General features: G+C 44.9%; 1 protein-coding gene across 1 annotated transcript in view; it reads left to right on the top strand.

The window, feature by feature from the left end:
• Nucleotides 1-2,914: 2,914 nt before the first annotated feature.
• The window catches only part of LOC146172743 (uncharacterized), a 79,890-nt gene continuing 56,918 nt past the window's right edge, over nt 2,915-25,886 (top strand). Inside the window, exon 1 of the mRNA XM_084584564.1 lies at nt 2,915-3,048. Within this exon, the coding sequence (XP_084440690.1) occupies nt 2,989-3,048 (60 nt within the window). The 5' untranslated portion in view covers nt 2,915-2,988. The remainder of the gene's footprint in view (nt 3,049-25,886) is intronic.

The raw sequence follows: 25,886 nt of genomic DNA, 5'->3' as shown, positions 1-25,886 counted from the left end.
ACTCAGTACAGGTGTGGACAGAAGTAAACAGAGCGCGCTTCTCTGTTAAAATTACAGTGATGTCTTAGGTATTGGAGATAAGAAAACAGTATCTTTTCTAATGAAAGCGCAGTGGAATCTATTGCCGGTTTGCATATACCACGGCTGCAATTATGCAGTCCGTGAAACATTTTAGAAGTAAATAGCGTGCTCCGTTTATATTTGTTCGCACTGGTGCATGACCAGACGCATTGGAATCTTGTCTGGGAGTTTGGGAAAATATGTTGTGCACACAGCTCTCATCTAGAACAGAACGTGTGATCCTTGTGAGTAGATGTGCTATTTGTCTGCATTTGTGCTTACCACCCCCATCCTGTAAGACGTGATGTTGGGCTAGTCGGTTCATGGTTATAACAAAACAGAACTTGTCTTCGCGCAGTTCTGTTTTGTTAACACCCCCATCCTCCCTCCCCGCGGTGGTGGAATGGGTAGGGCACTCGACTCCTGTGCCCAAGGACTCTGGATCGAATCCCAGCCGCGGCGGCCGGTTATCGATGGAAAAGGAAAGTCAAATGCCCATGTTTCGTACGATGTCAGTGCACGTTAAAGAACGCGAGGTGGTTGAAATTTTCTTAGCCCTCCACTACGACATCGCTCGCAGCCTGATTCGCTTTAGGACGTTAAACCCCAAAAACCAAAACAAAGCAAACATTTGTCCTTGTCTATATTCCCCCCCACTCCTCGCGAAGCATAACTCAGGCCTCTGTTCCTTCCCTTAAAAAAAAAAAAAAAAAAAAAAAAAAAAAAAAACCGGAAATATCTCAAATGGACAAGAAAGGTACTGTTTACTGTCTCAGGTACAAAGTAGCATTGTGGTATTCGTATAGAACAAGGTTTTGGTGCTGCGACCTCTGAGGAGAGTTGAGACGCGCAGCAAATTTATAATTTATTGAATTTTTGCGTCTTTTGCGAGCAGACTGGTATTATAAAAACATATACGCGTGAAAAAATACATAAAGGGGTGACACTAAAACTATTGGTGGGCTCCGGCGTTAATTAAGGAACATGCTGCATGAGACAACATCGGGAAAATGTAGAAATGATGGCAATGGTGCCAATAGTATGATTACGCAATGTATTCTTATACCTGCTTTTTGCGTTTGCGCTTGTGGATCGTAGCACGGAGCCTTGTCATTTTGACTTGTGAAGCACGACTATAGGTCACCTCAGAATCGTCCAGATCGCACTTTTCTAGATCTATTTGTCTCACGTGGCAAAGTGATAAAGATAATAAACAATGAACATATAGAAAAAAAGTATCACAAAGTTTTCAAAGTATCACAAAGTATAAAAAAAAAGGCAATGCATAACGCCATTTCCCTTTTTTGCTACCCTTCGATAAAAAAAGAAAGTCTATGCTGGCTTATCCCTGTGGTGCCTTTGATACGAAAGAGGCATGTAGATTTCTCCCGAACAACCATAATGAGATTTGAGACTGAAACTGGCCAAACTTGGCTTGCAATTCGGGCAAATATAAGCCATGTGACCGATGTAGTAAGGCGTGGCCTTTATCAAATGAACGTTGATCAAAGTTGTATTATAATCATAACGTAATTCTGGGAACTACGGGGTGGGAACAGCAGGGAAACAGGAAGATGCATGGTACGGCATGACACAGCGTTTCATGACACTGTAACCAATGAGGGAGATCTTTCTTTTAACGATTATATAACTGAAGATCATTACAAAACGAACATAGCCTAACTGGAAGATGACTTTGGATGCTAGCCTGTGAGCACTATGACGCTGTCCGGTGAAATACTTTTCCGTGGTGTAATGTGGAATGATAGGGCAAAATAGTTGGATCCATATGCCGCTTTATGTCAAGGAGTGTCAACTGGCTGACATCTTTGCTGTGTACATACCATAAGCATTATGAGACTTGAGACTAGAAGTGACCAAACTTCACACAATGTTTCCAAAAAAGCTCGCCACAATTATAGAAAAACGTGCGTGAGACCTGTACACGAACTGTCAGGTATATATGAGAGCTGTAAAATTAATTGTGTTTTCTCTTTCCTGGACAGAGATCATCGTATTGTGTGCTATGATAAGAGCCCATGTTCAAATAAATATGCTCTTTTTCCCAACTGCCCATCATTTTCAATGTCAGTGTACTCGAAGCAATCCTCGGCACCGGCACCGACCGCATGCTGCCGGCTTCGAACAGTGAGGGCGGTTGGGGATGAGTGGACGTCAACAGGTCACTGCCTTAGTGACCACTTCATTCTTAGATGCGAAACCCGAAGCTTTCCAATATTCATTCCCCTTGAAGAAGAGTAAAGCCTGTCCGGACTGTTATTTGGGATAGTGAAGTGGGGTAAATGCTGTCACGACAGGTAAGGGTGCTGTACTGCAATGCGCCATTTCCAGACTGCTGTGAACAATAACAACAAAGCTCTGATCATAGAGAATTTCTTTTATGCGAAGATGCGATCGGTCAATTAGCGCAATTCTGAGTATGTTAGGCCTAACGACCACACCTTTTTAAGATTCGCCTAACAGCTACACTACCGGTTGCCGGTGCATTGTTTAGGCAGCATAACATATTGTTCATGCGCACGTCTTTTTCCGCGGCCCTCATAGAGACGCACGTACGCTACAAAAAGAAAAAAAAAATACCTCATATTAGATAGAGGTGGGCCTAATGCTTTGGTAGAGGAACAGCATTACATGCGCTCGTCTTTCGGAATAAATATCCGCAGCAGCAGAATGACTGCCATCATTGTTCTCAGAATGAGGCCATTTTTGTTCAAAAAATAAAGAGGCAATAACTGGCAGAGTTTCGCAGTCCTGACAGGAAGTTCTTGGCCGACTTATCGTTTCTCGCTTGGAGCGCAGCTGGTGCGACGAAATGATGCTGCCATTATTTTTTTATTAGATTGAGGGGAATGAAACGAACGCTTCGAACGTGTCTGTGCTCTGAACGCCGCGTTCGCGGGCAGGACGATGGTGCGACAATGGAAGATCCGGTACGAGGCGAGGCTGCTGGGCGGATGCCACGTTGCGGTGAGCTGACATTATAAGTTGTGCGTTAATTAGGCACTACCTCATTTAAAAGCAGAAAGGCGTTCTAAGGAATGTGTGTCCTGTTTTCTTGCTGCAAAGTTTTTTGCGTTTATGCGCGTATTGTAAGAACAGCCGCGTATAACGCGTTGCCCAAGTGGTAGTAAAGCAGGAGCATAGGTTGTCTATTCCGCTTAGAGGGGATCGGTACTTTAAAGAGAAAGATGAGAAAGAAAGAAAAGTCGTAAACGGAGATGATTATATCCCACCTGTGTTCCATCGGTGCTGCTGCAAACAAAGGACAGATGGAAGACGATGTAAATTGTCACCGATAGTAATCGAAATCGGTAGAAATGCTAGACATGTACGGACATCTTTTGTTTCGATGCTGTAGACTTATGAGCAACTTTCTCTTGCGTTAAATGAATCTAAATCTCGTTAAGCTTTAACCGAGAAGTCCTATGTTCTGCTGTTGAAAACCGATTGCGCGAGAGGCATTCTCCTTATTTTCTTTACTTTTGTTTTTTCCGAATGGGCAACATCACTGATTAGCCTCTGCCTCTGCTCCTCTCTCGTTTCTCGCTCTTGAATGCTCCGTTTCAAGAAATCGCATCTGTTTCGTCCTTTCGGTTTGAAGGCGACAGGTGCTTTCATTCGAGCCAAAATGAAAATAGCGGTGAACCATAGCACGGAGAAATTAATAAAAAGGGCTATCTGAAGTATTCAAGGGATTTCATCCGACTTCTGAGCCGTTGACCTCTTGCTGCCCATTACTGCCATTTGTTGACGTGCGTGTTATACGTCATCCTCTGGAACTTCTGAACATGAAATTAGACGCTTCCAATGTGCCGCCTGAAGTGGTCTGACTCCTGTGTTTATGCATTCCTAAGTCTAAGGAGTGTGCAACGTTGCGACTTGATGATGAAAGACCTACACAATTGTGTGTGTATGTGTAGTCAATGCTGGCTTCTTAGCCTTTCGTGAAATGAAATTTCCGAGTCCCCAGGCTGTATGCGAGCCTATCCAGGCAGCATCCACACTGGCTTGTGCGGATGTCCGTGTGAGCAGGCGCCGATTATATCGGGAGGCTCAACGCCAACTATAGTTTTTAGTTCTCCTTAGTTTAGTCTTCGCATATGGTAGTGCACGCATAGAAGCTTACTATATCGGGAGGCTCAGCGCAAAGCTTTTAATTCTCCCAGTTTAAGAGTCTTCGCTTGTGGCAGTGCGCACATAGAAGCTTTTGTAGATACATGTGGTTCAAGTGCAACATGTCGTGACTCAAAACACCCACATCTCTTTGATGATTAGCTTTTTTTTTTCTGTCGGCGAATTTAGCAAGTTTAGTATAAAGTAAGACCTCAAATGTCAACCCCTATCACTTACAAATAAAAAAATGTCAACCCTTATCACTCCCCCCCCCCCCCCCCCCCCTCCACACACACCTACAGAAGTAACCCTGCAGATGACTTAAACCGAAATTAATTTATTTTATTATTATTTTTTTCAAATACTGTTAGCTCTTTCGAGCTGTTACAGGTAAACTTCATGACACATATTTATAAGGCACATTTAACATCATTTCTCTTTAAGCGTAAGCCAACGGGCAACAAGTTTATTCAATAAGAAACGTGTGATAGGAGCAGCACTGACTACGTTCATTGGCTCGCTCGGTAAAATTTGTTGCCTTTCAGCCAGTTTGCAAGCTACAAGCCTAGACAATGTGCGAAAATGCCTGTCGGTAGACACATGCAAACTTTTCCGATGTTCGAACGCCTCCCAAGTCTTCGCAACCATTCAGATCGTCGACAGAGGAGCGACTGGTTTCAGGCAGCGAGTCAACCTTTGTCTTGTCATATTGTCTTGCTAATACGCAAGAAAGAGAGAAGAACCAGAAAAAGTAGAAAAAAGGAAACACAGGCAAAGCACGTGGAAACTTGCATAATATGCAACGTTTATTGTTCTCCCCTGCGCATCTGGCTCAGGAGACGACATTTCTCGACAGTTGCCGTCAGCAAATTCTAGAAACTGGCTCCCACCGCGTATGCTGACGTTGCTGACGTGTAGGCGTTCCTCGGTTTGCCTGTATTTATTCTGTGGTTTCCATTTGCACCAAGTAGAAAGAAACGATGAACGAAGAAAAAGCCTTCAAGATCTGTTCGACTAAACGAGAAATAAATGTTTAATAGGAGGAAATTAATTGGCACGCACAACGATGCCTGCTATTAGCGCCAATAAAGCAAAGGAGCCGCTATAACAAAGGTATCGCCAATTAAAAGAAAACAAAAACTGCAACCTGAGCGAAATGTCATATAAGGCGTGGTCTAAACGGCCACTAAGGACAGAAATACACGCAATTGCACGAAATGACGTAATATGGCACGCTAGCTCAAAGGCGCCCGGAGAATAGCTCCAGTATTTATTGTCCAAAGTAGAACTGGACTCTTTACCATTTTCTGGCTACATTGAAACTTTTACGACGAGAAAAAGGCGCATTTATTGGCTACAATATCGAAGTTACATTGAGAAATATTCCTACCAGGTCAACTGAAACTCCATATGACCTTACTTAATAAGCTCTGGCTTCCAACGTTTCGAACTAAACGTAGCATCTGAGATCCGCTTCCGGCAGTCGGCCTCAGCTTACGCAGCTTGAGTGATCTGCCGATCGGCGCATGTATTTCCAATTTCTAGTATAATATCTGATTTTCGGTGGTGGTGGTCTGTTTGCGATCAAAACGCCTCACGTTATGGAGGCGTTTTGATCGCAGGTCATCTTGCGCTTGTCTTCAGTGTCCACTCAATGTCCCAAAACTGTTTAAGGGCTGCAAGAAGAGCCGAAGTTGCGGGCTCCAAAATAATTGAGACCACTTAGGGATATTTAACGTGTACTGGCATCACAAACAAAATTAAATGAAATACTTCGTCTGCTCTTTGGCTGCACTATAGGACCATTGGCGATATGGATCTAAATTGTACCGTTTGGAGAACAAATTAGTACCCCGCGTGCCTCATTTCTGTTCTTTGAGGTTCTAATTTTCCACATAAATATTTCCTGCCAATTTAGAAAGCAATTTTCAGTGCTGAAGGCCCGAAACTCTGCCCCGTAAGCGAATCAATGAGTGAGCCCTCATCCCAGCTGCCGAGGATGCCACGTTGTTTGATGCTGTCGCAAAGTCGCAGCTGTCGCGTTCTGCGGCAAAAAAAAAAAAAAAAAAAAAAAAAAAACTACAGAAACCGAAGTTTTTGCCAGAGGTAAGCGGAGGGTTCCCAGTGACGCGGCACGTAGGTGCACATGCGCTCCCTGCAACAGGGTTCATCGTCCTCCACTATTTGTGCACACAGCGGAAGCCCCGCTTATGGGACGCCTGAAGTGCTCACGGGAGGGGGGGGGGGGGGGGGGGGGGGAGAAGAGCCAGTCAATGAAACATTTTGTTATACGACTGACACCCGGAATGTAAAGGGTCGTTTCTATTGTAACGTACACTTAATCCCTAGAAGGCCGAGTGGCAGCTACGGGGTCAAGAACATCAGCGGCACTGGCATGTAATGATATAGGTGAGGCGAGATCGTCTCGAGGCGGAAATCGGGTGTCGAAACAGCCGTATTCCCTTTCCCATGCTGAACATGCATGAGGAAGACAAGCGCGAGGAAGCGCTCTGCGTGCGGTGCAGTAACCACCTCGAAGCTCGCTGTCAGACGAGCTGGGAGGCCCAGCTATAATGCTGACCCCTTCCCGCTTCATAAAGGCCCGTGACATCATCCCAATACAATGACCTGTCAGAGTAGTTCAATAAGAGAAGCACTAGGATACACAAAATCGAGGGATCGAATAAGGCCTTACCTTCATTTAAACTATCTCCTCTTTGAGGGACCTCATTTAGATGAAGACAAAATGAGATCATTAAGATGAGGTGATGTGAGGGGACCTCGTCGGAGCCTCATTTAGATGAAGCCTGTGGTCAAAAGCACCCATTTGCTGTGCAATGGCAGTAAAATTTAAAGAGCGCTAGTAGACCTCATTACATAAGAATATCCCCACAAGCACGGCGTCTTTCATGGCCAACGAGCAGATTTTTCTGACTTAACTTGACGCACAATATTGGCGATTTCCACTTAATCCACGCCATGCCACGGTGATGTGGACTTGAACCAAAAAGAGAACTGGCGTGCGTGGAGCCAAGTTGTTTGCTCCTTTGAAAGAATCAGGCGTTGTGAACAGATATTTACGGTTAAAAAAAAAAACATTTTTTCAGTGATGTTACATGGAAGTTTGCAAGCTGAAGAGATAGAACAGGCGCTAAACCGCACTGCGTGACTATTTATGTGGCAGCTTTGCGCAGTACGAGCAACAACATCTCCTGCTGTGGTGAAACAGTGCCAGAACTATATGTATATATATTGTTACGCCAATTACGCGGTGCCGCGTGGTGTTGCTCATGAGGAAGAGAAAGACGAGGTGGAAGCGTGAGGATTAAGACTGGGAAAAGCCTGATTCTGACTGTTCAATCCATTCATGGATTCTCCGCCTGTTTTATAAATAATAAATCCACCAAAGTAACACACACACACACACCACGCGCGGGGCAGTTTTTATCAAATACCAATCCTATATTCATATAACCATATAAAAGGTTGATCGAAACAACAAACGCCTATTAAATAAGCAGTTTTCAACGAAAACTGATAGCCACGCATGAGTAACGGGCACTTTTCAAGTGAAAATAATTGTGTGCGTCACAGTCTTCGCAATGACTGCATTACTGCAGGATGCATATATGGTGATATCGCGCTTCTTTATCATCAGGAAGTGGGGTGCTGCGATATATGAACATTTATCACTCCTGCACTCAAAGATGCATGGAATGCTAAAGCCAATATTACAGGGGAAGGCAATGATTGAATGAAATACCCAAAGTCGCAATGTAAATTAGTGCGAAGATCGGGCAGCACCCAAAATAACCGATTTGGACAAGAATAATTCACGCGCACGCGCGCCGATATAAAGTAAGACAATGCTAACATTAAATCGATATTGAAGGGGAGGTGCGAAATGCTTTCACGGCTGTGCAGTCGGCCATGTATATTTCGCAGTTTGTTCCTGATACGGAAAGGAAGAGCTTCGGTAAAATGAAGGTCCCTGTATAATTACCCGACCCTTTTAATATGCGATCATAACTTGCGGGGAGAAATATTTATTCCTCTTCATAATTATTTTTGCACCTGGTATTGCCCTGGGCGTTCGCCGTCGCTGGAATCAATTAGTCAGGCGGGCAGATGATACGAATCGCATAGCCTTGAACGAAAAGAATTCTCTCACAGCTGCCTTATACATTCATGGCGTGCCTTTCACCTCCGGCTCGGAGGAACTACAAGGCGTAGTTGATTGCTGCGAGATAGAGGTACGCGAAGCTGACCTCGTTGTTTTCATTTTGCACCTGTGCACAAATTCTAAAGATGCACTCATATGTAAATTAAAGCTCGTTTATTAATTAATAATTAATTTACAACGACCTCAGGGTACATGTGTGCGTTACAGAGGGGAGGCGCGGATGCAGGATATATAAAATGTAAATGACAATGGGGCTGACAATGATATGGGGCTGAAACGTGGAGGCTAACCAAGAGAGTTCTACTTAAGTTGAGGACAACCCAGAGAGCTATGGAACGAAAAATGGTAGGGGTAACATTAAGAGATAGGAAGCGTGCAGAGTGGGTCAGAGAAATAACTCAAGTTACCGACATTCTAGTGGAAATTAAGAAGAAAAAATGGACATGGGCAGGACATGTAGTGCGAAGAGAGGATAACCGATGGTCGCTGAGGGTAACAAACTGGATTCCAAGGGAAGGAAAGCGTAGAAGAGGGCGGCAGAAAGTTAGGTGGGCGGATGAGGTTAAGAAGTTCGCAGGGGTCAAGCGGTTGCAGCTAGCACGGAACCGGGTTAATTGGAGAAATATGGGAGTGGCCTTCGCCCTGCAGTGGGTATAGTCAGACTGATGATGATGATGATGATGATGATGAAATGACAAAAGGTTGACCGAGAAACGAAACTTTGAGAGCATTGCAGAGATCTGCACTGAAAAATGGAAAGCATGCACTTTAGCTGCTTTTTAGAAACTGCACCTAGAGTGTCATGACTCAACCGCTTTTGAGTGTCATGATTCAGTACTTTTGAAAGTTTTTACTATACGTGTAGTCATGATCATGACTTTGACTTACACAAGTCATGGATTCCGTGTTGTGTCCAGTTCCTTGTCCCGTCTCCTGCGCTGTTTTCTTCTACCATGGATTACGTGGCCATGCACATTGGATATCCGATCTGACTGACTCATGACAAGTAGCTACGACTTGTCTAAACTATGATGACTCACATGACATGACCAGGCATGACATAAAATTTATATACCACTTGTCATTACATACACATTCATGACTACCTGTCTCATTATTGTCACGTCATATTTCGTGTTACGTTTCACTTCCATGTTTTACTAACATGTTTTTGTAAACATAACCAAGTAAGGCTCTCCTTAATATATGTATACAAAGCTCTAGAATATAAGGGCACAACGGAAGTTAGCGCACAAAGAAAAAATAAAAGAGAAAAGAACAGCGAGGTACAAAATGTAATTTTTAGAAGGCGGCAATAATTGGTGTCAAAAGTATCTAAAAAATATCCGGTATGGAAAGGGAAACAATACACAATAAAGATAGACAGTAAATGCATAGGGGACACTTTAGCTTCGCCTTTAAGGCGCTAAAGCATCAAACACATCCGCCTGCGACGCCCCTTGCAGATCCTCGTTCGCGTAAATGCGCTTCGCTATTCATTTAATCGCCAATATTTTGATTTGTGTCTCTGTTATAACACATTTACTCATTACAATGCAATCATTGCTATCACATCAAACGAAAGACCACACTGCGTAAATATAAAGCACCACTTCATCCACTCCAGTCGAAATTGCCTGCGTAGACGGGTACAAGCATGCAAGTATTTAACTCACTTGCGCGACGGCCGCATTTCCTGCGATTCTGAGCATTACAGAGGAGCTAACCTGCGAAAAGTCCAAGTACAAGCAAGGGCCACCAAGCCCTTGCTTAATCTTGATCTTCCGCCAATGTTTGTCCGCCTTATGAGGCGCAGGAGCACAGAAAATGCTGCCATTGCGCACGCCAGTTAAATATTTGGACGGCTGTACGTGTCTAAACTGACGTCCAAGGACACTGTAGGTTTTGGAGGCTTCGTTATGCAGAACATTCGACATTGGCGCTTTGAGCGAAAAATTGCAGGCAAGTCTCTGGCGGATGGCATTTGGCAGCTAACACTGTCGGACACTGATTATTCGTCGGATTGTGTAACGTCACGAAACCAGGGATGGCCGCATTGAGAGCAGATGCTAACTCGGGCGTCTCCTAGATGGTAGGGTGAGAGGGAATCGCTGCCTAAAATCAGAGGTACAGTCGACATTAGAAACAAATCAGAGATCCGTTGGACGATTAGCACTAGGTGCCCACGGCAAAACTACAAATGAGGCGGTACAGGGAGATATGGGCTGGGCATCTTTCGAAGTGCGGGAAGCTCAGATTAAAATATTATATGAGGAACGCCTGAGGAAATTGGACAGTAACAGATGGGCAGCTAAAGTATTTAAATACTTCTACCTAAAAAGCGTTGACTCACAATGGAGGAAACAAACTAGTAAGTATGCTAGTAACAAGGACGGAAAAATAAAGAGCATTAAGCAACAGGTGAAAAACACAGAAGGTAAAAATTGGATAAATTCGATGGAAAAGAAAAAGAGTGTGGAATTATACCGAAAGTGGAAAATGCAGATCAGGAAGGAAGATTTCTTTGATAACTCAAGAGGCAGTGCTCTACTTTTTGAAGCTAGATCAGGGTGCCTTAGAACACGCAGCTACAAAAAGAAATTTAACAATGGAGATGACGTATGTGCTGTATGTGGGAACTTCAGTGAAACAATTGCCCATATTATACTCGAATGTAATGGTATCCATCCGGAAGTTGGTGCAGGCGCAATCACTGTTCCTGAAGCTCTGGGGTTTAGAGATAACAGTGGCCGGGTGAATAAACCGGTGGTGGAAACTAGCAAAAAATCGACTGGAAGATTGGTGGCTTAAAAGCAGAGAAGTGACATAATGTTAGTAATGTAGGAACAAAATTTAATAAATAGAATGATGGTTTAGTTAACCATTCTAAATCAATAATTCAGATATAGGGAGAAAAATGAGCATGATAGCTACTGCTACCACCCCGTTTCAAAGGGGACGCTCCTATATTCCATCCATTCCATCCATCCATCCATCGAACCATCCGGGAACCTTGGCGCCCAACTCAGACACGTTACTCACCCGGGCATGGTGTGCGCTCAGACCTCGCAGACACATTTGTACGGAGCGATAAGCAGGGGTTTATATCTATATTGTGTAGTCTTTCACATGACGTTACGACTTTATCCTAAAACGTGTAGGAGGTAATAAATGGTCTACTTCATTAAGGCAGCTGCTTAGTGCATGCACACGTACTAAGATCCGCAAAAAGAGCCCCAAGTGGGAGCCATTAAACCTGTCGCATCACAACCTTGAAGGCGGAGCTCCAGAATTTTATCAAATCTCTTTAGGACGAAAGTTCTAGATATAGCACGGTGCATTTCACCGCTTTCCTGTTTCTGTCTTCTTATTCGAGTGTTGCTGTGGTGACAAGTATTCTTTTGCTATGCTTGACTATACTATGATCCGCTAAAAGTGACAATGAGTATCATGATATTATGATCATGACAAAGGTCAAGGTTATAGCGATTAGTCATAAATTAAACCTGTGTCAAGCGAAGTATATATATAGGAAATGAAGTTTAAACACACACGGGGGAACTAGGCATTCCTAAGCCTAACTTAGCATATTAGATTAATAGGCTGAGATTATTCTAAAAATCTCCATGGTCTCATATAGTAGTAAGTTGCTGCCTGCACGCACAGTGGGCGTGACTACTCCTCCTTTAACTGTTAGGCTTGATTCGGCTTAGCTGCGACTGCTTGGGACAATAATAAACCCACAAACTAACTAGCTGCGGCTGCTAGGCTTAACTGATCCTAGTTAATGCGACAGGACCTTCATATCTAGCGCGTAAAACTCTCTTAGCTACGGGTAAGCAACTGTCAATTTCTTTCTTATAAAAAAAATAACAGAAAAAAAAAAACACGCTGCTACTGTTTTCATGACCGACTAAGCAAGCAAAAAGCGTGCGTCGACACCAATCCTTTGCCTCTTACTTACAGTCCATTTACTACTCAACGGTCGTGATCCGCCATTTCGCTACTGACGCTATGAGTTTAAGTCGACTGGCGGCAAGGTTGAGTGCACTATTTTTGTCGCTATATTCGCGTGTTTTGTTGCCGGAAGAAATGTCAGTGCACCATGACAGACCTAGAGAAAGAATATTTTGCTGAGATCAATAACTGGATGGAGTTGTCATCCGTCATCAATGCCCCTTTAGGAGCCTTTTACAGTTATACTAGCGCAAGCCATTACTCCTCGCAAGTGGCGCCGTATCACGACGCCTAAATGAAACAAGGCATCTGAACTGTCCCGCTGTGAAGCGAGCGATGCGGCTGGCATCAAAATGGAGGAGGCTTTGCTAACTGTGTGCGCTAATTGACAGGCTCATTAAGGATGTAGTCAGAAGACAGTTCTCCGAGTTCACTCAAGATACTGGAGACAGTCTGTATGAATTATTGTTTTTACGTTTTTTTTTTTTTTTTCCTGCCCTGGAGATGATACGCGCGGCTTTTATGAGCTTGTTTCTCTCTGCCTAAGTTTGTCGATACTTGCTTTTCATGGTTATTTATTGCGTGGCGCACGGAGGTTTCCATGTGGGTGGTCAACCCGGTGGCTGTGCGCGCCGTTGATATGAGAATGAAAAAACAGCTACAAAAAGCAAGGACCATAACACACCGTCAGACTTGTTAAGAGCGCTTGGGCGGCATTCTGCAGATGAAAGAAGACGTAATTAGACCGCAACCCATTGGTTTCGGGTTCCACTCTTTGGGGTGCAATGCAACCACTTCGACATCACAAGTACCCCTCATACAAAAAGAGGGGGGGGGGGGGGGCAGCACAGCTCGAAACTGGCAGCCTCTGTGGTATTTCGCCTTTGTTTGCTACGCCGCGCGCCGCTTTAATGATCTCGATAAGCTCTGTTCTACAGTTCTTCAAAGCCTTCGAGACTGGACGCCGAGACACGCCCCTTTCGGGAGGGGCCAGAGAGATCAGTATCTCTACGCAGGCACCTTGCGTGCGTGTTTTGTAGTGTCCTTGTTCGTCTTGCCGCGCTTGTTTCGGTCTTGACGCCAGGATCCATTGATAGCTCTTTCACTGGTCAAGAACCGTCTGGTGAAGTTTTATATACACAGTAGCCAACTACGAAGCGTCGATGCCGATTAGAGGGCAGCGACTCGTTGGCGTTACAGCTGACCCCCTGGTGAGACCTTGGCACATTTCTGCTCTGTGCTACGCGACCGCAGTGCTACACGTATTTTAAATATCAAGTTTGTCTAAACTAATAAGGTTAACTAAAAAAGGATACAAGACAAAAAAGAGCGTATACTCCCTTTTCATCCTTGACTTAATTGCCTCTATAAGCCCTTGGCGTGTTATAAAGATGAAAAGTGTGATTAGATCAGAACTCTCTTGCATTAGAACACGAGCAGATGGGGTAGTTTTTAATTATCTGTAGCAGTGTTTCTACTGGTCAGTAGTCACATCACCCTGCGGTATCAAACTGCCCAGAGTCGTTCGGTTAGCTATAGTGCATTTGAAGAGAGCTCAAATACAAACCTTGATGCTCAAAAGGCTTAATATGAGCACCGACTTTTAGCAACAAAGCATTCGCACAGGTGTATATCCTTTCTCTCAGCGCCTCAGCTACATCTTCGGGCACCTTTGTGCGGCTCAGCAGATCATTTCTAAAATGTAGGGGTTTTGGTCGGACTCCTCGCTTCCAGTTTTAGCTAGAATTGCGTCGCATCTCACAATTTCAGTTTACATGACCTTGCACAGAGACTGTAACCGGACGGCATCTTTAAAACATGGTCGTGTGTAGGAGCAACCGCTAACGAGCATAATTATTGCACCTTAGAGCGCTGCTGCGCATGCGCCCTGAATGCACATGTTAGTGCGCACTAAAGTTTTCCCCCTAGTCATCACACGCCAGCAAGTCGCAGCTTCTTGGGAATCAGAAGCACCAGGAAAGGCAGCATTTAAGTGAACACGCGAATACAAGAAAAAGTATTTCGAATGTCGAACTTTCGTCGTATCACGATGTATTAGCTGCAGATTCTCATATTGAGTTTCATCGCACTATTTCACGTTTGTCCAAAAACGTACTTTCTTCTCGTTTTTTTTTTTCAGCACTCAAAATTACTGGAGCTTTTATACCTCTAGATGGCTCAAGAAACGAGCAGGGGCATCGTGCGAATTTTACCACCCATGTCACTCGCCCCGTCGCTCGCTTCTGCAATAACAGAAAATTTCGTTCGTCGCCCGGATGTCTCCCCACGAACAGCCCATGAGATCCTCGCTGTTCGTTTGTGGTTTGTCACATAGCTCTTCCCCCGATATCTGCCTTCGCAGCAACAAGTGCGTCGTTATCGCCACCGTCGCTACGTCATGACTGCAGAGAAAATATTATTAAGGCGAAAGCCTCTATAGTCTCATGGGTGTGCGCAGAAAGTCTCCTTCCGCTGAGCATGTCACATCCTCCCTGTCCAAGAATAACGCGATTTATGAATAAAAAAAGTATTGTGTGAGGTAGAGGGTGAAAAAATATCTCCATGTGAAAAATTTCGTTGATGCGGAGTAATTATTTAATTAATTAGAGCCAAGAAAGTCAATTCGACGTCGAATTAGACATAGATGTCGACATAGTGGCAGACGTCAAAACATCCACGGACGTCGAAATTGTGTAAAAAAAGATGCAAAAACGTCGAAAGCTTTAGCCAAACCTCGACATTGTGTTGCAACATCGAAAACAGTAAAGAGTAAAATAGGAAAAAGTAGTAAAAGAAAAAAAGTGAGCAAATACAGTAAAAAACTGAAACACAACTAAGAGCGGAAAGTAGAAAGAGCAAGAAAAAAGAAAAATAAGAGCAAGAAAAAAAAGAAAAAGCAAGAAAAGAAGCAGATGAGGGAAGAAAGAAACGCCAAATAAGTGCAAAGGATCGTATTCGACTTGCCGCACTTGCAGCAGCTCTGGGCAATTTTACGGCTCCATTTTGGACGATCCAGGTGAGACGCCTCGTGTATTGTCTCGACTCTAAAGTGGTGACGACGACCGGCCGAATCCGATCATCCAGAAGAAGTAGCTCGTCTAGGAACTGCCACCCAAAGACGAAGAGTGAAACATGCCGCTTTCGTTTTGGTTGCTTCGGTTTAGCAGGGTCAAACTTTTGACGCTTTTTCTCTCACAGTGCCAAAAACGCTGACGCACTATTGTCTCTAAAAGTTAGAGAACTGTAACACTACCGCGTTGATGCTAAGTTTCGCGCATATTTTTTAAAGGGATTGTCATCAAGGCAAGGGAGTACATATGAGAAAGTAGAGCTGAAAAAAGAGCCTTCGGGATATGTTTCCGTGAGGCGAGATAGCGAATATTCATCGGACGCCAGCAGAAAACCAGGAAGTGGAGCATATAGTTAGGTATTCTATTACATTCAGTAGCTAATTAGGGTGGTTTGTAAACTCCAGTGTAAACTGTAATGACATCGCCCTAGTAATTTTTATTGAACAGCTGTATCTTCTAAAATGCTCGTCATTCGTCGATAATCAGCATATAAGGTCGCTTCTACAAACGTGATTTATGTCATGAGCCTATTGAAACTATACCAGATACTGTGGTAAGTCGCTGTGTCTCATGGAGTTTACACCTTATGAACTCTAATTCCTAACGAATTAAATGTCCCACAAACGGTAGATCTCCAGCCGTGGTTATCACTAACATTAGTTATTCAACGGGCAATCATTACTTCCTAAGACGCTAAATTCAAAAGGACATCTTCGCCGTTTGTCTCCGGACAAGGCTAGTTCCGGTAGGGTGCAGTTAGTCTCATTTTACTCCCTTGTGTTGCTCATGGTGATGATTCCGCCGGACGATTTTAGTCGGATAACTGTGGGATGATTACATAAGAAAAAAAATAGCAATTTATAACTGTGCGGTAGTGGCTGAAAAGTGGCAACAAGATTAACGGGGATACATGTAGGGTGGATTCTTTGCTGTCGGCCTCAGCTCAATGCCCCGTAATTTAAAAGTAATAAAAGTATACGCAGTTTAAAGAGTTACAGTCCTTGGAAGCTGACAGCTGTGCACGGGCGGCTGTTTGCGCATAATTATTCCATTAACTGGACTAAAGATAACCAGCAAGAACGGTGCAGCCGTGCAACCGCGCACTAACCCCTGCTGGTTGGCGGTTTAGTTTTGAGGCAGCCGGTGTTGCAATCAAACAGACCGACAAATAGATAGAGCAGCTGATTGGGGTATGATGTAAATGAAAAGAATTTGTCTTCTAGTATTAGCATCTAATGCGGTGACGGGAATCAAACGGGGGCATGGTATTAAACTGGCATGAAATGACAGGCATGCATCTATAGAACGTGTGTTTTCATGCTAAAGGTAGAAGGCACCGCGCGAAGCTCAGCTGACATTTTCTGCTTATTACGTAGCAGTGTTTTAATTGAACTTCTTGTCTAAAACCTCATTTAAAGGTTGTTTTAAACCTATACTCTACGCTGCTTACTGTGAACATAACTTCGGAAAGAAAATTTAAAAATGGAAAGGAAGAAACACGCGAAGTGACCAATGCGTTTTTTTTTTTTTGCATCAACGTGCAAAGCACTGTGCAGCTAGGCTAGTGACTGTCCTGCTCCAGGTCTCTTGAATGCCTAAAACGGCTGTTGGATGACTGCTTCGCACAGTACAAGGGCAACCAGGTCACACACATGTTTCTACGCAGGTGCTACGCATAAGTCGATTGTGCACACGCAAAATAAGTGTAGTGAACCTCTCTTTGCGATATATCGTAACACCACAGGGATTCAGCATACCATAGATAGCAGCAGGGAGGACTACGTCCTGCTGGAGATTTTACCCAAAAGAAAAGGCGATAAGAGTCTCTTTGCTCTTAATGTATACTCTTCTCCAAAAGATAAGGGGGTGGGCTTGCCAGACCTCCTGATAAAGACGCAACGGCTAGCGGCTAGGTCTCAACTCATCGTGGTGGGGGATTTCAATGCGCCTCATCCGGAGTGGGGCTACATCCGAGCCAGCCCGAAGGGAAATAAACTTTGGCAGGTTGCCCAGGACCTGCGATGGACGATCTTGAACAACCCGCTAGATCATACAAGGATAGGCAACAGCGTGAGCATAGACACCTCTCCAGACCTCACATTTGTGAATGGTATCAGGGATGCAAAGTGGGTAAACACGGGACAGCCACTGGGAAGTGATCACTATATCCTTTCAACGATATTTAGTGCTGCTAAGCACAAAGACAAGGTGAAAGGAACTCGAGTGACGGACTGGGACCGATTTCGGGAAGTCAGGAATGATACAGTGACCGGGGAAATCGAGGACTTAGGAGCCTGGGTTGAGGCACTCAAGCAGGCCGTGAAGAGTACCACAAAAGAGGTTCCAGCGGAGGAGGAGGGCTCTACGGCTGATTCCAGATTGCTACACATGTGGGAAGCACATGCGAGTCTCCTTCGGAGGTGGAAGAAACAAAGGCATAATGGTGTGCTCCGTAGAAAGATGGCCAAGTTAGAACGAGAAATCGAAACGTACACATTGGAGTTGCAGTGCAAACAGTGGGGGCAGATTTGTGACCGGATGAATGGGCAATTCGGATGCAAAAAAACATGGCAGTTGTTGAGGCACCTTTTAGACCCGACGGCAACCAAATCTGCGCAGAAGGGGCAAATGGCTAGGTTAGTGCATCGGTATCAAGGCACGACTGGGGAGTTTATACATGAACTCCGAAGACGTTACATAAACACAGAGGCGGGCGGTTGCTTGCCGGATTACTCGGGAGAGGAAAACCTTGAATTAGATGCAGACTTTACGGTGGCGGAGGTGGAGTTTGCAATGGGTCAGCTTCGTACCACGTCCGCAGCGGGTCCGGACGGGGTTACTAATAAGATGCTGAGGAACCTGGATTTTAAGTCAGTAGGGGCACTCACGAATTTGATGAATAAATTTTGGGTGGCCGGGGAGATTCCGCCAGAGTGGAAGCATGCTAGGATTACATTTATTCCTAAAGCAGGGAAGAAGCTCTGCATTGAGAATCTGCGTCCCATCTCGCTAACGTCGTGTTTAGCCAAATTGATGGAGCATGTGGTCCTGAACAGGCTTCAGGGTTATGTAGAGGACAAGGAGTTGATACCTGAAACAATGATTGGTTTCAGGGCTAATTTATCAACGCAGGACGTCACGATACAACTAAAAAAAGACGTTGTTGATCCTGGGTACGGCACGGGCACCAAGGCTATCTTGGGGCTCGACCTAACTAAGGCCTTTGACAATGTTACCCATGAGGCAATATTGAGGAACCTATCGGACATAAGACCGGGGGGTAGAACCTTCCGGTACATCAGATCGTTTCTGGAGGGTAGGACTGCGGAGATTATAGTTGGAGAAATGAAATCGGATCCCTTCCCATTGGGGGGCAAAGGGACACCGCAAGGGTCGGTATTATCGCCGTTCCTATTTAATCTCGCATTGATCAAGATACCACCCAGGCTGCAAGGGATATCGGGACTTAAACATACATTTTATGCGGATGACATTACTCTTTGGGTAACAAGAGGCAGTGACGCACATTTGCAAGAAACTCTACAGCACGCGGTGGATATTGTGGAGGAGCTAGCAGGGGAAGCAGGACTCTCGTGCTCTCAGCCCAAGTCCGAGCTTTTTGTGCTGAGGGACAAGCCAAGAGGGATACATGCGAGACACTATGTGCCGCCACCGCCTTTAGAGGTCAAAGTGGGGGGCGTACCGGTCGCTGAGGTTCAAACGATCAGGATCCTGGGTATGTATCTGCAGACTAACAGGAAAAATAGCGAGTCCTTGAAAAGGCTTAAAAATACGGTCAATGCTACCGTGAGGTTAATCAGGAGAATCGCTAATCGTAAGAGAGGTGTTAAGGAAAAGGACTTGTGTAAGCTGGTGCAGGCGTTTGTGCTCAGTAGAATAGTGTATGCGACGCCTTATTTGAAGTTGGACGCGACGGAAAAAGGCAAGGTGGAGGCTATGATTAGGCAGGCATATAAAGCGGCCCTTGGGTTGCCTCACAATGCGTCTACCGAAAGGCTGCTGGGATTAGGGGTGCACAACACCCTAGAAGAACTACGGGAGGCGCATTTGGTGATGCAGCTCGGTAGGCTTTCAAAAACAAAAGCAGGAAGGGACATATTGGAAAGGATCGGCATTGGAGTTGATGCTCCAGCTTGTGACACTAAAATTCAGATTAGGCGGGAAATGCACAAGGGCTTGTACATAAAACCTTTGCCCAAGAACATGCATCCAATACATCACGAGGACCGCAGGAAGGCAAGAGCCAAAGCTTTACATGTTAAGTACGGGAAGTACAACGGGGCAGTCTATGTAGATGTCGCCGAGTATAGGGACAAGGACGCATTTGCAATTGCGGTGGTGGACGGGCGGGGACGCTTGATCGCCTCCGGATCAGTCAAAACCCGCTCCCCAGAAACTGCAGAGGAAGCGGCGATAGCACTAGCTATTACTAGTAGTAATGCTGACTTGATCTTCAGCGATTCCAAAACAGCCATCCGAAATTTGGCGAGGGGCAGAATATCTGTCACAGCGGCGCGATTGCTGAATCGGGCCATGGGGCGAGGGACTACGGAGGCGGAAATTGTCTGGGTACCAGCACACTCTGGGAATCCTGGGAACGAGACGGCTCACATGAATGCTCGAGGTTTCGTCAGCCGAGTAGGTGAGCCGGACGTTCCGGGAAGGTCCACGAGAGATGGGCTGGTATCCTTTCATGACATTACTAATCATTTCAAACTTGAGCGGAGGATTTACCCACCCCCGGACAAGCAATTGGTGAAGGCGCAGGAATGCGTCTGGCGACGATTGCAGACTAGATGTTTCTTAAACCCATACGTGTTGAGCAAAATCTACCCGGACATTCAGCCGGAGTGCAAATGGTGTCAGGAATTGGCAACCTATGACCACATATTATGGAGCTGTAGCATAGCACCGCCACCGGCGGATATTATGCGTGATCCTTCCCTCGAGCAGTGGGAGGCCGTGTTGGCCAGCTCAGACCCGGTCGTCCAGACCAGGGCCGTGGAGTGGGCCACCCAGGTCGCCGTCAGCCATGGGTTGATGGCCATCTAACACGGAACCATCCATACATGCTCTCTGACGAAAATAAAGTTTTTCCATCCATCCATTGTTGCTAAATATTGACACAAAAACATTAATAGAGGGTTTCGTGTCCCGCACATAAAAGAGCATATAAAGAGAATTTCATTTTTCTGGTAAAATGAAGTGGCAAAAACCTGGTTTATCGAAATTGCTGTTGGGTAAGCGGATTTGCACCCGAATTTGAACTTTGAAAATACGATCCGATGGCTGAATGGTTGACCTATTTCGGGAAGCAACAACTTACCGCTCATATAGAAAACGTGTCAAAATATTACTTACAGGGGTTAATACATGCCACACATTTTAATTTCAGCTTATCACGGCAGTCGCTTCAGGAAAGGCTTTCTTTTCGGGTAAATTAAAATGTTGACCGTTAGACAAGCTGCCAGAACGTATTTTGAGTTCATTACGCCTAGCACTACACTCACTAGTATAGGCTGACCTGAAATAATGTCTGCATTCGGCTCCTGTTATATTGCACAGAATTTATCCTGCCTTTAGGTGGATAAAGGCTTCGTGGGCGGATAACAAAGCAGCGAAGTGATACGAATTAAGCTCATGAGAAATATGATATATATCAACATAACCAAATAAAATAAACGCAGCACGAGTTCAAAATTATTAATTAGGCCGTTTAGTTCTTATAGCTCAGGATATTGAGCTATGCCAAAGCAACACTTGTCCTGGCTCTTCGCGTTATCAGGGGCATTTTACATGTCATAAATGAGGGACTAGTTATGAGATACATCTAAAAGAGTCTTCAAATAAAAAAAGAAAAAAATATGAGACCGCTTTTATTTGTATATTTTTGCCGTTCATCAAACAGTGCAATTAGCTGAGAGATAAATTTGAGTGTGATATATCCAGCACAAAATAGAAGAAAAGAAGACACTATGATTCGCTGGGATTTGAAACCACAAGCTTCGCATGTCACGCATGTCCCCTGCCCACTGAGATACGGCGGAGGTTTGCCAACCTTCCACTATAGAGTGCAAGTTGTGTTACGTGTAGCCTAAGTTTTAGATTCTTAGCCCTCACCTTCCACAACCACAACGGCGGATGGGGAGCATCCTCTCATACCAAAAGTCCACCGTAGAACTTTATCGAACGGTAAGGGTGGCAATTGTGCTCGAATCTTATTATGCAACCATTAAGACCGCCACAGCCGAAGACAACAAATGGAGATTTTTTAGTGCGTGACGAGCCTGAAGGGAGCAAATAGTTGAAATCTGTAAGTAATTGAAGACAAGTGGTTTTCCAGCATTTGAAAAGACGACATAATCACCAATTAAAACCACATCGGCTTTTGGGCTTCTCCGCACCGCACAGCGGCGAGTGCGCGGCTCATAGTGACGTAATTTGCGGCGGGTACATTTCCAACACGGGAACGCTAGTTTCAAAGGGAGTAAACCAACGCCAGTGAAGGCAAAGCCCACGGAGCATTGCTTGGGGGCATCAGACATCGTATGGCAGGATAAGGCAGTAAAAGCATTAAATACTCATCGATCATGACGTCATCTCCCACCTTCACTACTTTTTGCTGATGATGTGTGCGGAAGCATATAATTTGGACAATACGTCATTGGTTATCGGCCAGCGCAAAAAGAACAAAAAAGAGACAGAATACTTGTTTCCTTTACCTACAAGCCCCATGCATTGCAATTCTCGAAAACCATAGGATTTTTAGAAACCGGTTCATCTTCCTCATAAGCTATTAAACTAATAGTTGTAATATATGCTTATGAAAGAGGTCATAATCTCTTCAAACCTTGGAAGGGAAGGAGTGGTGGCTTGCTTCATGTGCTGTCCTTGGTCCGTGTAATAAAAAAAAAAAAAAAACTAAATAATTATCTCTACGTGTTGCTAGATGTCAGAATTGTCAGAATCCAGAAAAATTACACTAATATTCATTTCAAGAGAAGTGAAAATATGAGAATTTTTATACCGGTAATGAATACCTCTGAGACAAATAGGCCGGTTTCACAAGCAGTTGTGCTATAAGTCACAGTCTCTGCGATGCATCCTGAGAGTTGTGATGCTCCGGCAGCGGCCTCGCCGGTGAAGCGTCGCGTCGAGCAGGCATACGGGGCAAGCAGCACCGTTTGCATCGCCACTCTCGGTTCTTCGCTGCCACGTATCCAGGGTTGACAAGGCACGAGGATTGATCTCATCGTCGCCAGATGAAGTGACAGGTGCACCGGATAGACTGTATGAAATTTTGGATAGCCTAGAAAGGAAGAACGGTAAAAGAAGGGGGCCCGTAGATACCGGTCAGTGGGCAGCCTGCGTGGTTCCGTAAATAGCTTTTTATGGCCCTTTAAGCGTGACACTATAAGCAAACCTGCCTTTTAGTTGCTGCCATCTTTTGCTGAAGGGGCTCAAATTGTTACAAATTGCACAGTCGCTACCATCTCATAATACGTAGTGACGCCTTCTTTACAGTATTTTCGTCGTAACTTGACTTATGTTTACGTACTGATCGTTAACTAGACGACACAGAAGGTTTTCGTTTGCATTTAGACGCACAATATTCACGCTACATACTGCTGTTTTTCCCGGGTAAACTTTCACTTTCGAGTTAGTGCTCGGGAGCTTTGTGGTAGACCTTCTCCGTCGTCACCTTTTGTGTTTGTTAATAATACATAAAGCTTTCTGTCTCGCGGCCGAAAACGTGGATGATGCTTTGACCCCATATATTCTGTGTTTCGTGGAATATAAGTGCTCTCCGCACACATTTACTGTTAGATCCTTGCTCATAGTGCCACAGTCGCGAATGTATATATATGTATATATATATTTGTATATTGAGAGCAGCAGATGGAATATTTCTTGCAACCCCTACCTTGGACATGCGTAAATAGGCCAGAATTTTCTTCGGAGATATACGCCGCAATATGGTCAACATCATGCTAAAAGTTTCCCCCTAGGTATAATTACGCTGACCTGAGATTGTACCGACGCAGCAGAGACAAGAACGGCTTATATCAGCACTCATGTAATATAAGGGGTCGTTTGGTAGCCGCTCCGACCTCTAAAATAAGATTCTGCTCAAATTAAAAATGCTGTACATCTGCAGCTAGCTTAGAAATCATGTAACTGACCGCTGCTCACCCAAAACATTTAGAACTAATTTAACCTCTGCGAGATTCTTTTCCGTTCTGATTTCATGTCACACGCGTTCCTCATAGTTTTCTCTAATATAAATGACATAACTCGCTCGCACTGCTCAGTTCCAATGCCTAAATGTGGAAAATAGCGAAGCTAACTTCTCTATATTGTTCTATCGTCATTCTTTTACGCTGTATTTAATATAATACCTCATCATACGCACACGGATGCACAGGAACTCTTACATAGGCGACAGTAGAGGTTCTTTCCTTGTTTCGTCTTGGCGTTAGGCGCGAAGGATGACGACGAGGAAGCAGATGTTCAGAAATGGAAAACTTAATACATCAGAATAGCATGGTTAGAGTGAAGACGGATTAAATTTAGAGTACCAATTGCATGGAGCCGCCTGAGCTCTCTCTGTCAGAAGCTCAGGACGAGAACCCCGAAATCATCGACATCTATTCTTAATCCTTCGGCTCGTCTACAATTGGACAGGCTTTCTCATGGGCAGGCATTGTGGCGCAGCGGTAGCCTGTAGCCGCTAGGATAGGCGGGCCCATCGTTTTTCCAGCGCGTGGATCCCATGTGACCCGGTAATAATGCACAAAGCAAGGAAAGCACTACAAATAGCGTACTGCGTGGGTGTGACGTGATCTGACTAAATACAAATCAAGAAAAAAGTTACAATAAAATTGGGATCTGCACTAGCATACGTGACCTGGTAAAACACAGGGCGAGAAAAGCGAAACTAAATCACGTATGAGCATTGAGCACAGATTTCACGCGGTATAACACAACACAACTACTGAAAGCACAAACTAACTCGGACGATAGCGTCTACCCACTGCAACTCACCGCGGCGCGGGCAAACCGAGGCGGAAGTACACACATAAACAGCATAATGGCCCTCCTCTCTTCGTTTTCCACGAACTCGCTGCTTGAACGAGAGCGAAGCCATACCTCCGCGTCGCCATTTAGACCCGTCGGCTCGGGCCAATAACGGGCGAAGATACAGATTTTCCCTGTTCAGCGCATTGCTAATAGGACGGCACCGACGCGCAAAACAAAACACGAAAAGGGACGGCCGCTCAAGATGCGCGTTTACACACAATCGGTCCCGTATTTCTGGCTTCACTCGCACGAGCCAGTGCCGTTTCTAACGCGATGCCTTCGTAATATTCGTACCCTCGACTAGCAGCAAGGTAAGTACGTTTTCGGCGAACGGGAGAGGGGAGGGGGGAGCAGGAACGAGATCGTTCCAGCGAAGTTTCTGTTTAAACTAGAAGCATGCACTTTGACAGGACTGACTTCACACTTCCATTGCGATATATTTTCCGCGTCGTAAATATGCCCAGCGCCTCGGCGCGAGGTCTCAACAACGCGACCGTGACGACAGATGGTTTGCAGGCTGAGGGGAACTCGTATTTCGGCTATACGTGACAATCTCGAGCTTTGCGACTCTACAGCCTACTATGTAGAACATGAAACTTTGGTGCCTCATTAATAACCAATCGCGGCTGAAATGCGTGCGACAGCGTGCGGCGCGTTCTTGTCACCCATACAATGCCGACGTTGCGGTAAGCGCTTCTCCGTGTCGCACGTGCTGTGCCCATAACAACGGTGCACTGGCATGATCCGCAGCCTACAGCACTCCGGCGTCATGCCACCGGTTTCCTTTGCTGGGTACTATAAATGCCGCAAAGAAAAGATTATCATCGTTCCCTCTTGAACTTTATTAGAACAGCCAACCTTTTTTTCTATTTAATACCACTTTCAATTTTTTTACATATTCCTTTATGAACTGAGGCAATAAACAACGTTATTAAAAAAAAATTCACCGAGCAAATCTAGTGTCACTCAAAGGGCGAAGGAAAGCGGGCAGCAGCACAGGCAGCACCGCAGAGCACTGCAGCCAAAATGGCTGCTTGACTGTTTTCGGTAAGCGCGCGCATGTGCCGTAGGCCTCGTGAAATTGGCCTTTTCCTATGCTCTTGCGAAAATATCATTCATCGATACTAGACTTCCACAGCATGTACGTTTGAAGATCTGTTGCTCAGGTAACCCCGAAACACGCTCCCGCAGCTGTACGACTCTGCGAACAGGTGGCACGAGCTGAAATATTAATAAATTTGTATGAACTCGTTGTCGGAAGGGCAGAAAGGTCATTCACTTTTGGCTTTATTTCCAAGCTTGCAGGGGCAATGCCTTCCCTTTTGGTTGCGCCACCGTCCTCACTAACATGCTTGCTCTAAAAAACAACAACAAAAAAA

This window comes from Amblyomma maculatum, chromosome 11, assembly GCF_055883805.1.
Source record: "Amblyomma maculatum isolate TAMU_Amacu chromosome 11, ASM5588380v1, whole genome shotgun sequence".
Taxonomy (NCBI): Eukaryota; Metazoa; Arthropoda; class Arachnida; order Ixodida; family Ixodidae; genus Amblyomma; species Amblyomma maculatum.
Note: the sequence above shows the minus strand (reverse complement) of the source record. Positions and strands in the feature narration are given on the sequence as shown.